Source organism: Chiloscyllium plagiosum, unplaced genomic scaffold, assembly GCF_037043375.1.
Source record: "Chiloscyllium plagiosum isolate Xiang-an unplaced genomic scaffold, Cpla_swu_hap1 HiC_scaffold_45, whole genome shotgun sequence".
In the NCBI taxonomy this organism is placed as follows: Eukaryota; Metazoa; Chordata; class Chondrichthyes; order Orectolobiformes; family Hemiscylliidae; genus Chiloscyllium; species Chiloscyllium plagiosum.
In genome coordinates, this window is record NW_028270183.1 from 8,259,666 (window position 1) to 8,273,446 (window position 13,781).

The 13,781-nt window shown below is 40.6% G+C and overlaps 1 protein-coding gene across 1 annotated transcript in view; it reads right to left on the bottom strand.

Annotated features, from left to right (window-relative positions):
• Window positions 1–13,781, bottom strand: part of LOC122552262 (complement C3-like) — a 124,903-nt gene that overhangs the window by 36,942 nt on the left and 74,180 nt on the right. Inside the window, exons 23-29 of the mRNA XM_043694949.2 lie at window positions 13,309–13,395; window positions 11,348–11,551; window positions 7,959–8,034; window positions 5,987–6,149; window positions 4,284–4,379; window positions 2,678–2,828; window positions 891–1,060 (exon numbers count right to left, since the gene is read on the bottom strand). Of these exons, the coding sequence (XP_043550884.2) occupies window positions 891–1,060; window positions 2,678–2,828; window positions 4,284–4,379; window positions 5,987–6,149; window positions 7,959–8,034; window positions 11,348–11,551; window positions 13,309–13,395 (947 nt within the window). The remainder of the gene's footprint in view (window positions 1–890; window positions 1,061–2,677; window positions 2,829–4,283; window positions 4,380–5,986; window positions 6,150–7,958; window positions 8,035–11,347; window positions 11,552–13,308; window positions 13,396–13,781) is intronic.

The window sequence follows — 13,781 nt, forward strand, 5'->3', positions numbered from 1 at the left end:
GAATAGACATGGTCTTTTTCCCTGGGGTTGGGGAGTCCAAAAGTAGAGGGCATAGGTTTAGGGTGAGAGGGGAAAGATTTAAAAGGGACCTAAAGGGCAACTTTTTCACACAGAGGGTGGTACGTGTATGGAATGAGCTGCCAGAGGAAGTGGTGGAGGCTGGTACAATGACAACATTTAAAAGGTTTCTGGATGGGTATATGAATAGGAAGGGTTTGGAGGGATATGGGCAAGTGCTGGCAGGTGGGACTAGATTAGGTTGGGATATTTTGGACAAGTTGAACGGAAGGGTCTGTTTCCATGCTGTACACCTCTATGACTCTTTCCTTTCATGACTATCTGAGAAAACATTAGCTGGGCGTTCATTGCAACAGGTTCCTGGCTCCATTGCAGTCAGGTGATGACCATGCTTTCTCCAGGTGAGCCTCCCAAATATCCTGACAGAATTATTAAAGTGAGCCTGATGCTTGTAAACATCCTAGATCAAGAACACATCGTTATAGTGAGGGGAAGCCCACGCACTCTTTCACAGCATTGTGCAATTGTCCTTCTTTACCACACTTTGGGATTCTCTGGGTGTTCTGGTTAACCCTGCTCCACAAACAACATCCAAAAAACAAACACAAAAACATGATTTTTCTCAGGTTTATCAGATCTTGTGGCTCTTATACACTACAATGGTTTGAAAACATTTCTTGAAAGCATTGCCCAATGAACTCCCTTAGCTGCCTGAAAGATGGGCTGAACATCTATAAAAAGCTTTCTTCTTTAGAAGCCTTTGGTGATTTCTTGTTTGATAGCAACACAACAGACAGGTTTAACATCTCACTCTCCAAGATTCCTGCTAAACATTGCTAATTTTCCAAAGAGTTTTTGACAAATGTTGTCACCTGTGTGCTTCTGTAGCCACCTTCAAACTTGCTCCTTTGAGACAACCATTTCACTAATTTGCCGGCTTTGTCAAATTCCTTCAAGTGCACAAGAGTGAGAAGGGAATATCCTGTAGTCTCAACTGTGTAGAAAGAGTTGTCTTCACCGGTATCAGTCCAGTATGATTGGTCTAAAAGGTACAGAGAAAGAATTTAAAATGGTGATCATTCAAAGTAAGTGTGTCAATCATTTCAAATTTGATTTTATTGTCATGTGTACTCAAGTTCAAAAGTACCACACATAGCATCATCTTAGGTACAAGTATGTAAGTACAGAATCTTAAGTACAATGTAGAAAGAAGGGACAGTTAAAAGTTAATGTTGCAGTAATTATGGGATAGCATAAAACATATGAAAAAAGGTTGAAAGTTACACATTGCAGACCTTCTTGGGTTTGAAGAGAAAATAAAGAAATTAAACTTTAAGTTCAAACATTTCTTAAGTCCTTGGCTGGTAATAAACTGGTCAAGAGTATGGTGCTGGAAAAGCACATCAGGTCAGGCAGCATCTGAAGAGGAGGAGAGTCGACGTTTTGGGCATAAGCCCTTCATCAGAATACTTTCATCTGATCTGCAGCACCTGCAATCCTTACTTTCTCCTGGTGATAAACTGGTGTATGGTTCTCTTCCAAAAACAAACTTCCTTGGAGCGAATGTTTTATCTTGTTCAGGCAGATAGGTACCTTACCTCCTTTCAAGTGCATTCCCAAGGAGACTGGGATTAGAATTCCAGGGGCAAGGCACTCCTGGGGAATTCCTCATCCCTTCTGAACAAGTGGCAAAGAGAGCAGTAGACACAAAATCAACAGCCTCCTGTTTTGGAGCTTCGAAAAATTAGGCATAAATAATTCATTGGACAACGAACAGTAGGTATTCACTTTAAAATGAAATTTTGTTGATTTTGTTTTTTCTTCAGCCAACACAAAAAGGAACAGAAAGTGTTTCGCCACTGAAATGTTCCAGCAACACATTCAGGATTCCTGCTAACTTTCAAAACAATCTACAGTAAGGGACAATTATTTTGCTTTTCTCTCTGCTTATGAAGCTTCTGGTTAGAGACACAAATGAAGAAATATTATATTTGCAATCATTAACACAGCCAAAGGGCAGATTCAATCTCCTCCTCTTCCTCCATCTCATTAGTCAGAACATATTAGGCTTCCTAAACCAATAACAGTGCTGGAACTGAAGTTACCATCTACTGACATCGTGGTAAATGTCTAAAAAGACTTACTAGTACTATTTTCTGCTCAAGCCTCTCTGTATCTGCCTCCCAATCTGAGCGCAACTGATACTGGGAGCTGTAGCATGGATGTTCTAGTGTTGGTGACCCAGAAAACAATATTTCACAGACATGAAACAGAATGGACTGAAACTAACTATCAGGTGTATTGCCAAATACGGTTATCACCCAGTCAACTCTGACACAGTGGAATACAAACTGAGGCATGGCGAAAACCAGGCTGCTGCTTTGTCATGAGCCACTTTCACAATACTAAATAAACCAACTTCACTCCTGAACCTTCAATTACTGATCAGTTAAAGAGACAACGGTCACTACTTCATCAGTGCAGTGATTTCAGAACTTGAGTTCAGGTTTCAGGATTGTAGCTTGCCTTTCTTCATCCTCAGCTTACATTAACTTTCATTTACTGAAAGATTCCCCAAATTTACACAGCTAAACAAAATGTCAATACAAAGATTCGGAACTATGGGAAAAATGTGTACACTGCTACTAATCAGACTTACCTCCTGAAGCAAATTTCATCAGGGTGTTCAGTTTGTTGATTTTCAATAATGAGAGTGCATAGGCTGTTATTGCCACAGAATATGCCCTCTTCAGATTATCAATGTGGTTTTTCAGGTATTCTGCTGCTTTTGTGATACTGTCTTTATAATTCTGAAATTAACAAATCAAAATTAAATCAGAAAACTTTCCAATGAAATTTCATCAATTGTTACCAACTGGTGTATTGAGAAAATCTTCATGTTGGCAATATTAATTAAAACGCAAAATCAGTTCTAACCTGGTTATTTCTCAGGATCTTGTTGGACTTTGAATAAGATATGAAAAGTTGAAAATAATAAGTTTCCCCATAAGTTTTTTTTTTATTTATATGGAGTCCATCACAATTAAAAAGTATTGTAGGAAGATCTACTACATAGACGCATAGAATGGACACTAAGGAAGAGTGAAGAATTTGTAGATGGAATTTAGAGAGTCATAGCACTTTATGCAATACTGTACGAGAAAATAATCTAATAGTGATGCCTTTATACTCACATAAAGACAGCAAGTGAGGCAGGCTATAAAACAGCTGTTTCTAAGAACTATAGAAATCAACTATGCTCAACATCTCGGAATCACCAAATCCTACAGTATCATTCTTCATAATGCAGGAACAGCTTTACAAAACCAACATTGAATGAATGTGGAGTGCTGTTCTTCTCACCCACCTTTATCGCTCTCAATGACCTAACTTTCAGTCTCACCCATACCCTTCCATTTAACCCCAGCCATCAATTCCACTTCTCCCTCTGCACACCCTTCCTCACCTCCAGCCTACTGCTCCCAATCCCTTCTGTTACTGATTTACCTCCCTTATTCTATTGCCCATCCTCCTTATACAGCTCCGCACAACTCTTCCCCAGGGCTCCAATCTCTCTTTTGATCTTTAGCGTCCGTCATCAGTTTCACTTTTCCCTGCATCCTTCAGGCTGAAAGATTTTTACTCATCAAGTGTTGAATAGGCAAAGTGGTAGTGTCTCAGCATGGGCATTCAGACATGTGCCCTGTTCACTCAGATCTCAGTAGGCAGGGTCAAGTTTAGCAATAGTTCCTCGAGTTGAGTAGCTAGTAATTACTTCCAAAGTTTATGTGCTGAATAATTGCCACTTAGGTGACATTACCAATTTCCCCAGGGCAGGATTGACTGGTACGAGAAGTCCTAGTTTGAAGGTATTAGGAGGAAGGTTTAAAGGAGACCTCAGAGGTGGGTTCTTTACGCAGAGAGCTGTGAATGCATGGAATGCATCGCCAGTTGAGGTGGTGGAAGCAAAGTCACTGGGGACATTTAAGCGACTGCTGGACATGCACATGGATAGCAGTGAGTTGAGGGGTGCGCAGGTTAAGTTACTATATTTTACATTAGGATTAAGTCTCAGCACAACATCGTGGGCCAAAGGGCCTGTTCTGTGCTATACTTTTCTATGTTCTATGTTCTATGGTTGACTGCAGTGGACTTAAGAAACAATTAAATTTTCAGTAGCGATAGTAGGAAATTGAAGATAAATTCAGTAATATTGCCTTGTAGACTTGCATCTTATCTTACATGAACAGAGGAGGCTCCTTTACCTCGACAAAAGGTGAACAAATAATATCAGCCTCAAACATTGCAATGAGCACAAACGCAGTTAAGGAAGCATCATTTTCAGATCCACCAAGTTCCCCCTAAAGAAAACAAACACACAAGACATAAAACATCTCATTCAGACACTTCCTCACATTAGAATTAGTCCTAATGTGTAAGCAGTTAAATGGATTGCTCAGCCAAGATTTGATTTAAAAGTCCAAAAAAAAACTGACACAGAAATGTCTGACAATTAAGATCATAAATTAAAAGGTAAAGCCTCAAATCCATCTGAGGGAACAACATGGGCTATTTAGAACATCTAATTTAACTTTTCAGGTCCAGTGACCCTGCTTTAAAAGTTCTGTTAAAAGTTAAGAGAGCTAAAAGGTCTTTTAGCTTTCTCTCTCCACTGATGCTGCCAGGCCTGCTAAGTTTCTGCAGCAATTTCTGTTTTTGTTTCTGATTTCCAGCACCTGTAGTTCTTTGGGGTTATTTTTAAGAACAACTGTGTAAATCCAACAAAAATGTGAATTTTACACGACAAACATTTTAGAACCAAAGTTCTTACCAAGAACATTATACCTTGACACTTACTTCTCTTGTTGGATTTTTGAACAAAGCATAAAGAGGTTGAATGTTATAAATTTACCAAATAGCCCAAGAATTTTTTAGCATGATTTACAGTGGAGCCCGGTCTAAATGGACTCCATTCGATGGTAGAGCCTCTTCTGTACTGTATGAGTCTATGATTTGGTGAACAAAGAATGTGATGACAGATTTTGGAGAGGGAGTAGGAATGAAAGCAGAAAGATTTAGGTACCACGTCCAGAAGACCAGTGGGACAATGGTTAAAAGCATGTTCGTCAGTGGTGGAGGGTGAAAGCAGGATGTACAAGTTATGGTGGGATAAGGCAGTCCTTAGATGGAAAAGGATGAAAGGGGCAGTTAAAGGAAGTTTTGATGAAGGTGTTCAAAATCTTTCAGAGTATGGGTAGGTTAAAAATGAATAAAGTGTTTCCAGTGCCATGAGCATCATTAAACAGAGGACCCAGTTTAAAGTTATTCATACAAGAGGCAAGTCAAAGAGGATTTTCATTATTAAATATAGTGAGTCACTTTGATCTGGAATGCACTACCTGGTGGATTGAAGGGAGCAGGTTTAACAGGAAATATCAGAAGAGAATTAGGGGATTCAGTGAAGGGGAGAAATTTGGGGTAAAAACAAAGAGTAGAGAGTAACTGGATAAATCTTTCAAAGAGGATGGCACGGTGGCTCAGTGGTTAGCACTGCTGCCACACAGTGCCAGGGACCCGGGTTCGATTCCAGCCTCGGGTGCCTGTCTGTGTGGAGTTTGCACATTCTTGCTGTGCCTGCGTGAGTTTCCTCCGGGTGCTCCGGTTTCCTCCCACGATCCAAAGATGTGCAGGTCAGGTGAATTGGCTATGGTAAATTGCCCGTAGTGGTCAGGGATGTGTAGGGTCAGGGGTAAATATCGAGTAGGGGTCTGGGTAGGTTACTGTTCGGGGGGGTTGGTGTGGTCTTGTAGGGCTGAAGGGCCTGTTTCCACACTGTAGGGGTTCTATGAACTGGCACTGGTGTGAGAGGCTGAATGGTCTCATTCTATGATTACACCTATTCATTCTATGATTTTCTTAATCCAGCCAGCTAGAATAATGAAGAATGAAAAAGAAACATGTAACATACAGTCATGGTTTTTAAATACAAAACAGGAGCATCTTCTTTGAAGTGACCGTCGAGGAGCTGTTTATTGTATATCAGCCACTTAGCAGCCTCACAAACATGTCTTGCATCAATTGTGATCAAATTGTTCGACATCGCAAACACTTTCAGCACATATGCAGTCAGCCTGCAAAGGAAGGAAATGCAAGAGAAACTCACTATGAAACATTTTTTGGAGCAAAGTAATTGAAAGAAGCTTTTCCCACTGAAAACTGAAAAGGCCACTCTTTCAGTGTTGAAATCCAAATAAATACTTTTTCCACCTAATCTGGAGGTCAACAGAAATAATATTTTTTGGCCCAAATTCAACCTTTCAGTTTCCTGTCCAAATATCGAAAAAGGTAAGAGGTAAGGTCATCATAGTCCTGCTGTCTCACAAGAAAGAGAGACAACTGAAAGGCAATTACCTAGTGGTATTATCATTAGGTATTAGTCCAGAAATTCAGCTAATAACCTGGGGGACCTGGCAGATGGCAGAATTCAAATGCCTTAAAATATATGGAATTAAGGGTCTAATGATAACCATGAGACAATTATTGGAATATCCCATCTGGTTCACTAATGTCCTTTAGGGAAGGAAACTGTCATCCTTATCTGGTCTGGCCTACACGTGACTCCAGACCCACAGCAACATGGTTGACTCTTAACTGCCCTCTGGGACAATTAGTGATGGGCAACAAATGCTGCCAAGAGACACTGACATCCCATGAGTGAATAAAAAAACTGGTGATAGTTTAACCTGGGGGCTACCATGCCTCATGTGAGGGCAGACATTGGGGAGTAGAGTCCTTATGTTAACTTCAGGCTGGATGGGGCTGTTGGTATCATTGTGTATCATAACCCAGCTGTCCCTATAATGTTAATGGATAAAATATTTATACTATTGAGTCTATGACAGAAAGAGTAAACACATTAAGGCAATTAGTTTTGATTTGACTCAGAGCAATAGAATTAAGATTTTTAAAAATTTATTCATTTTGTGGGATGTGGGCATCGCTGGCTGGGCCTAGCATTTACTACCTGTCTCTAGTTGCCTCCCTGAGACAGTGGGGGTGAGCTGTCTTCTTGAACTGCTGGAGTCTACCTGCTGTGGGTTGACCCACAAAGCTGTTAGGGAGGGAATTCCAGGATTTTGACCCAGCAACATTGAAGGAACAGCGATACATTTCCAAGTCAAGATGGTGAGTGCCTAGAAGGTGAACTTGAAGGTGGTGGTGTTCCCATATATCTGCTGCCTTTGTCCTTCAAGGTGGAAGTGGTTATGGGTTTAGAAGGTGCTGTCTAAGGTGAATTCCTACAGTACATCTTGTAGATAGTACACACTGTAGCTACTGAGTTCAGAAGAGAATTGTTATCTATTAGAAGGAGAACAAACTTCATTTCAGTGGGGAACAACTTTCCTTAGTAGAGTGCTTTCTTTAATGAGAAGTTTCCAACTCAGAAGAGTTTGTGTAGAAGCTTTCAAGCTGTTAGAATGGACAGAGTTTAGACCCTCTGAATTGTTAAAAATTGACTTCTGCAGTTCAAGGATAAGAGACTGGGAGGAGTTATCTGAAGAGTTCAGAAAGGCATATAGTTTCACTGGGATTGAATGTTTGTGATGGACGATATTGGAAACCAGGTTGAAACTGCTTTGATGTTTATGCTCGGATTGTTTTAAACTGCCTTGTGTATCCATATAGCTTGATTCATTTTTTTGTTGTTGTCTTTAGTTGACAAATGCATTTCATGCAATCTAGTGACGCATCATGAAAGTTTTGACACCAGAATTATTTGGTCAGAAGACAAAATCAGAAATGCAAAACTTTATTTGTTTAGCACCTGTAACATGGTGAAACATCCCAAGACATTTGATGGAAGCGAGATTCTATGAGATATGGAGAGACAAGATGACCAGAGAGAGAGAAAGGCAACATTTTATTTCATTGTAACATACCATGTGCTAGATGGCTGAGTCAGAAATGCTGCATAGGAACCATCAGCTTTGCGATATGCGAGTTGCTGAGTATAACCTGAGTGGGGGAAAAATTAAATGAAAATCAAAAGTTAACTAACTCTGGAGATACAAAATGAAACAGATAAGAAGCTGGGGGAAAACAGCGATTTTTTTCGACATATTGGTGAGCTGGATGGTTTTTCCTAGTAGTTTCAGGATTATCATTTGACTTTTAACTCTAGATTTTTATTGGATTCAAATGCCACCATCTGATGTGGCAGGATTCAGATATTACCTGGGTTGCTGGATAAATAGTCCAGCAATAATACCATTATGCCATCATCTCCCCTTGCATGCTCTTTTCTTGATTTGCATACTAATCTTTCTTGACTTGTATATTCTTTCATTCCTTTTATCAGATTATAATTCGGACATTGTCTCCTCCACTATGATGTCCTATGTATCTGCTCCACTAGCTACCTGAAGAAGGAGCAGCGCTCCAAAAGCTAGTACTTCCAAACAAACCTGTTGGACTATGACCTGGCGTTATGTGATTTTTAACTTTCCCCTCTACTGTGACATTGTAAACTGAATTCTACTTCCGTTCACATGTGCAAAGGGGAGGGTGTGACCTATTGGCATTATCGTTAGACTATTAATGCAGAAACTGTGGTAACATTCTGGGGACCTGGGTTCAAGTCCTACCACAGCAGATGGGGGAATTTGAATTCAACAAATAACTGGAAATAAGAGTCTAATGATGACGACGAAGCCATTGTTGATTGTCAGGGAAAAGCCCATCTGGTTCACTACGGAGCAGGAAACTGTCGTCCTTATCTGGTCTGACCTACTCGTGACTCCAGACCCACAACAATGTGGTTGACACTGGTATGGGTAATAAGAGCTGGCCTAGCCAACGACGCCCATATCTGAGAGTGGTGAACTCGGCCCGGACAATCACAAAGGCCAACTTCCGATCTATAGAATCCATCTACCAGGCCCCGCTGTCAAGGAAAGGCCGCCAGCATCCTCAAAGATCCATCCCACCTTGGCAATGTTTTTCTACAACCTCTACCATTGGGGAGAAGGTACAGAATCCTGAACACACGCACCAGCCGGTTTCGAAACAGTTTCTACCCTAATGTTGTTAGAATACTGAATGGACTCACAAACTCTTAAGATTCATCGATACCTGTGATTTTGTTTTTGCCGCTGTTTCCCTATTATTTACTTATCTATGTTACTTAACTCTGTGATCTGCCTGTATTGCTCGCAAGGTAAGGCTTTTCACTGTGCCTCGGTACACGTGACAATAAATTCAATTCAATTCAATTCAATTCAATATCCTATGAAGGAATTTTTAAAAATGCTTGTCTAGCATTCTTTGATAAAGTCCATATCATCTATTTGTTTTTTCCCTCTGCTCCTCTTAGATCCTGTTATTCTGTCACCAAAAGAGAAAATGCTGGAAAATCTCAGCAGGTCTGGCAGCATCTGTAAGGAGAGAAAAGAGCTGACGTTTCAAGTCTAACTGACCCTTAGATTCTAGTATCCGCAGTAATTTGCTTTTATCCAACAGTGTCACATTTATGTGACCCATTCAGGTTATTTGTCCTCCAGCTCTGATCAGTACACAAACCTGCTCCTGTCCAGAGCACCTCTTAAACTTCCTTCAGCTCTCCCTCTCCCAGATCAACACTGTCGGTCCCCCATCACTGTCTCCAAGAGAGTACACTAGACATTGTCAATGTCTTCTTACAAGCAACAATTTCCAGTGCCCCATTTTTGTAGCCCACTGTCTAGACCACTCATTGAGATTTATTTTGCCAAACTTTGTGACCTATCACTTTTTCACCAGGCAACAATTACTGCCTGCCTACTCCACATTACTTACATGTCTGTATACCTACAAGACCTCTGCCATTGCCACTTCATTACCAATAGATTGCATTAACATTCTAGCCTGATAGAACTTAGCTTATGAGACATTATTGCCATTATAATATATCATTACTGACGGTCTCCATGTGCAACAACATATAAAATTCATTTTCTAAAACATGACATTCGTTAACTTAACAAACATTAGCACCATAATTCCAAACCAACTCATCTCTAAACTTCGAGACCTAGGTCTCACCTCCGACCTCTGTAACTGGATCCACAACTTCCTGAAGCATAGACCACAATCAGTAAGGATAGGTGACAATACCTCCTCCATGGTAATCCTCAACACCAGTGTCCCGCAAGGCTGTGTACTCAGGCCCCTACTGTACTGCTTATACACGCATATTCTGTGTGGGCAGATTCTGCCCCAACTCCACTTACAAGTTTGCTGACTGTACCACCATTGTAGCTCAGATCTCAAAAAATGACGGAATACTGGAAAGGGATTGAGAGTTTAGCAGCGTGGTGTAAATGCAACAATCTCTCCATTAATGGCACCAAAACAAAGGAGCTGGGTCATTGACTTCAGGAAGCAGAATGGAGGGCACGCCCCTGTCTGTATCAATGGTGCTGAGGTGGAGATGGTCCAGACTGTCAGGTTCCTGGGAGCTACGATTACCAACAATCTGTCCTGGTCCACCCATGTTGTCGCAATGGTCAAGAAAGTACAACAACGTATGTCCTTCTTCAGGAGGCTAAGGAAATATGGCATGTGCACAAGGACTCCAATCAATTTGTATAGATGCACCATAGAAATCATCCAATCTGATGCATCACAGTGTGGTTTGGCAACTGCTTCCCAAGACCGCAAGAAACTACCGAGAGTTGTGAACACAGCCCTGTCCATCACACAAACCAACCTCCCACCCACTGACTCCATCTACACTTCCCGCTGCCTTGGAAAAGCAACCAACATAATCAAAGACCCCTCCCATTCCAGTTTTACTCTCCTCCACCCTCGTGTTGGGCAGAAGATATGAAGTCTTGAATACACGTATAAAGAACAGCATCTTCAGCGCTGTTATGCGACATTTAAACAAACCTTTGAAATGTTAATTCTGATCTCTCTCTCTGAACCTTCTCTGTGGCTGACACTGTAAAACTGCATTCTGCACCCTGTTCTGTTCCCCTGATGCACTTTGTATGGTACAATCTACCTACATAGCACGAAAACCAACACTTTTCACTAAATCTCAGTACAGTCAGTTCTGATATAATGCAGTGGTTCCATTCTCATGCAACCCCATGTTATAAGAAAATCAAGTCATACTAATGGGGCCGGAATCATGTTATAGCCAATACACACTTTAGAAACGGTGCCCCTAATTGTTCAATCATGTTATGACAATTTTGCATCAATGAAATGCACATTATAGCAGAACGACCTGTGCATGTGACAGCAATAAATCTATCAACACGAGTCCAAAAAGAGTGAAATGTACCTTGTCTAATGTAATTCAATGAAGTCCCTCGTTTGTCAATTCCCACTCTATCCCATTGCATCGTTTTGTCCAGAAATTTGGTGACCAGCACTCCTGGGGTTAAATTTTTCATGTTCTGCTCTCCACAGCCACCAGGAACACTAATTAGATGCCTCAGCTTGGCTCCATCAATGGAATTTTCAATTGTTTGGGCTAAAATGTCTCCTGTTTCGTTAACAAAAATACGTTATGAAGTACAAAAGCGAAATGACGCAGACTCTAGAGTTCATGTTTCAGGTTATTGATCCGAACTGAAAAAAGTTATAAACTTTTTTTTTAAAATAAGATGAAAGGGATGGTAGCACCAAAGCATCAGAGATTGTCGCTTAAAAAGGGAAATTAAATTGCTTCATCTTTTGACTAGGTACATTGTATGCATCCATGTTCAACAATTAGATCAAGGATTGGAGTCTATAATTTCTACCCCCATATTAGTTCCTTTTCTTTACATGTTTCTGTCATGTTTTTTCTGCCCTGTTTTTCTTCTGGATGGCAGCTGTTCATTGTCCTGCCATTCACACCTCATCCAGTCACATCTTCTCCAGTTAGGAAGGCAAATGCAATGTCAGAACTCCATTCAAGAGGGCTGGAATACAAGACTAAAGACGTACTGCTGAGGCTGTGTGAGACTGTGGTCAGACACTATTTGGAATATTGTGAGAAGGTTTGGGCCTCATATCGAAGGGAAGATGTGCTGCCCTTGGAGGGGGTCCAGAGGAAGTTGACAAGAATGGTCCCAGGGATGAATGCCTTTGTTATATCAGGAGTGGGTGAGACTCTGTGTGACTAGGACCCAAGGACGGAGCCGAAGAGTGAAGGGACAACCCTTTAACACAAAGATGAGGAGGAATTTCTTCATGCAGAGGGTGGTTAGTATGTGAAACTCATGTGGCTGTGGAGGCCAAGTCATTGAGTGTGTTTAAAATAGAGACCGCTGGACCGGTTCTTGATTAGTAAGCGGATCGGGGATTAGGGGGAGAAAGCAGAAGAATGGGCTTGAGAAACATTAGCCACAATGGAGTGGTGGAGCAGGCTGGATGGGCTGAATGGCCTAATTCTGCTCCAATCTCTTATGGCCTTGTTGGGAAAGGGCAGGAAAGTGGTCGTGAAGAGTGGTTGTATGGCAGAGCATGCTCAAGGGGCTGACAGCTTACTCCTGCCTTTAATTCTTATGCTTTTATACACCTATTTGGTGGAAATATCTACTTATCCCCATTTTCCACACTTTACTCATAATCCTTCAAATTTCTGTCCTCAAGTTTTTGTTCATATATTAACATTTATTTATAAGATCTTTTACATTTAATATTGCTAAAATAACTTAAGTTTTGAAAAAAAAGTTTGAAAAAACACAAATTACAAATTTTGGGGACATGCCTGGAATGGTTTCTTTAAAACACGTCACTGAATGCTCACTGTGGTAATTGGCGGATTTTTATTTTAAAAGACTTCTGAGAAAGCATATGACTGGTTGCTTTGCTGTAGACCCTGCTGGGGCTGTTTTTTTTTTAAACACAGTATCTAGATTGGTGTGATTCTTGTTTTATCTGGTTCAGTTGGATGAAAGCCTACTGAGAAAAGGCCATGTTAGAGGGAGACCCACTAAGAGCAAGCTGAGTTGAAGGAAAGCTTGCTATGAACAAGTTGCCCAGCTGGTCTCTCCAGTTTCTGAATCGAGAAACTGTGACATCAGTTCAGTGTGAAACCCATTCGCTTCTGAAACAATGTTTGAAAGAGCGTCTCAAGATTGTATTTCCTGTTTCTGCAAGACTTCAGAGGTAAGCAGGCATAATTAAAGCAACAGATTCTGGAACATTTTTCTTTCGGCTTCTGACACTGAAGATGTGCTTGCCCCTTCAGCCTCTATAAGAAAACAACATGAGATTTTGTGTAGAAGCAATCCTTTATCCATTACAATGTACCTTGGACACTGATGAATGTGTTAAGCTCTGTTTTTAGAAGAATGTCACTTGGAGACTTGATATCAACCTCAAGATTTTGTTCTCCACCTGAAGCGAAGAAAGAATATATTTAATTAAATAAAACAAATCCTTTCACCAATTCTTTGATTTTCTTAACAGCTATTTATTTGGGTTTATGTCACATGTTTGTCCTTACTAGATTCACTCCTGTAATTTATTAGATATTTCAGTCTTGTTCCTTCCAAGGTTTCATGAATGGAAATGGAATTTTCTATTGTTATGGACTATGCCACACCTCTCAAAACCTCTTTAAGCAGATCGCCCAGATTGTAACTTTGCTATTTATTTAGCTCGGTGTATAATGGATGTTCCCAGAGTAAATTAGCTGGGTCGACTGCCAAATTTTAAACAAACAAAGTTTATTTACAATATTATGGAATGAAACAAAGAACAGAAAATAGAATACCCAATAA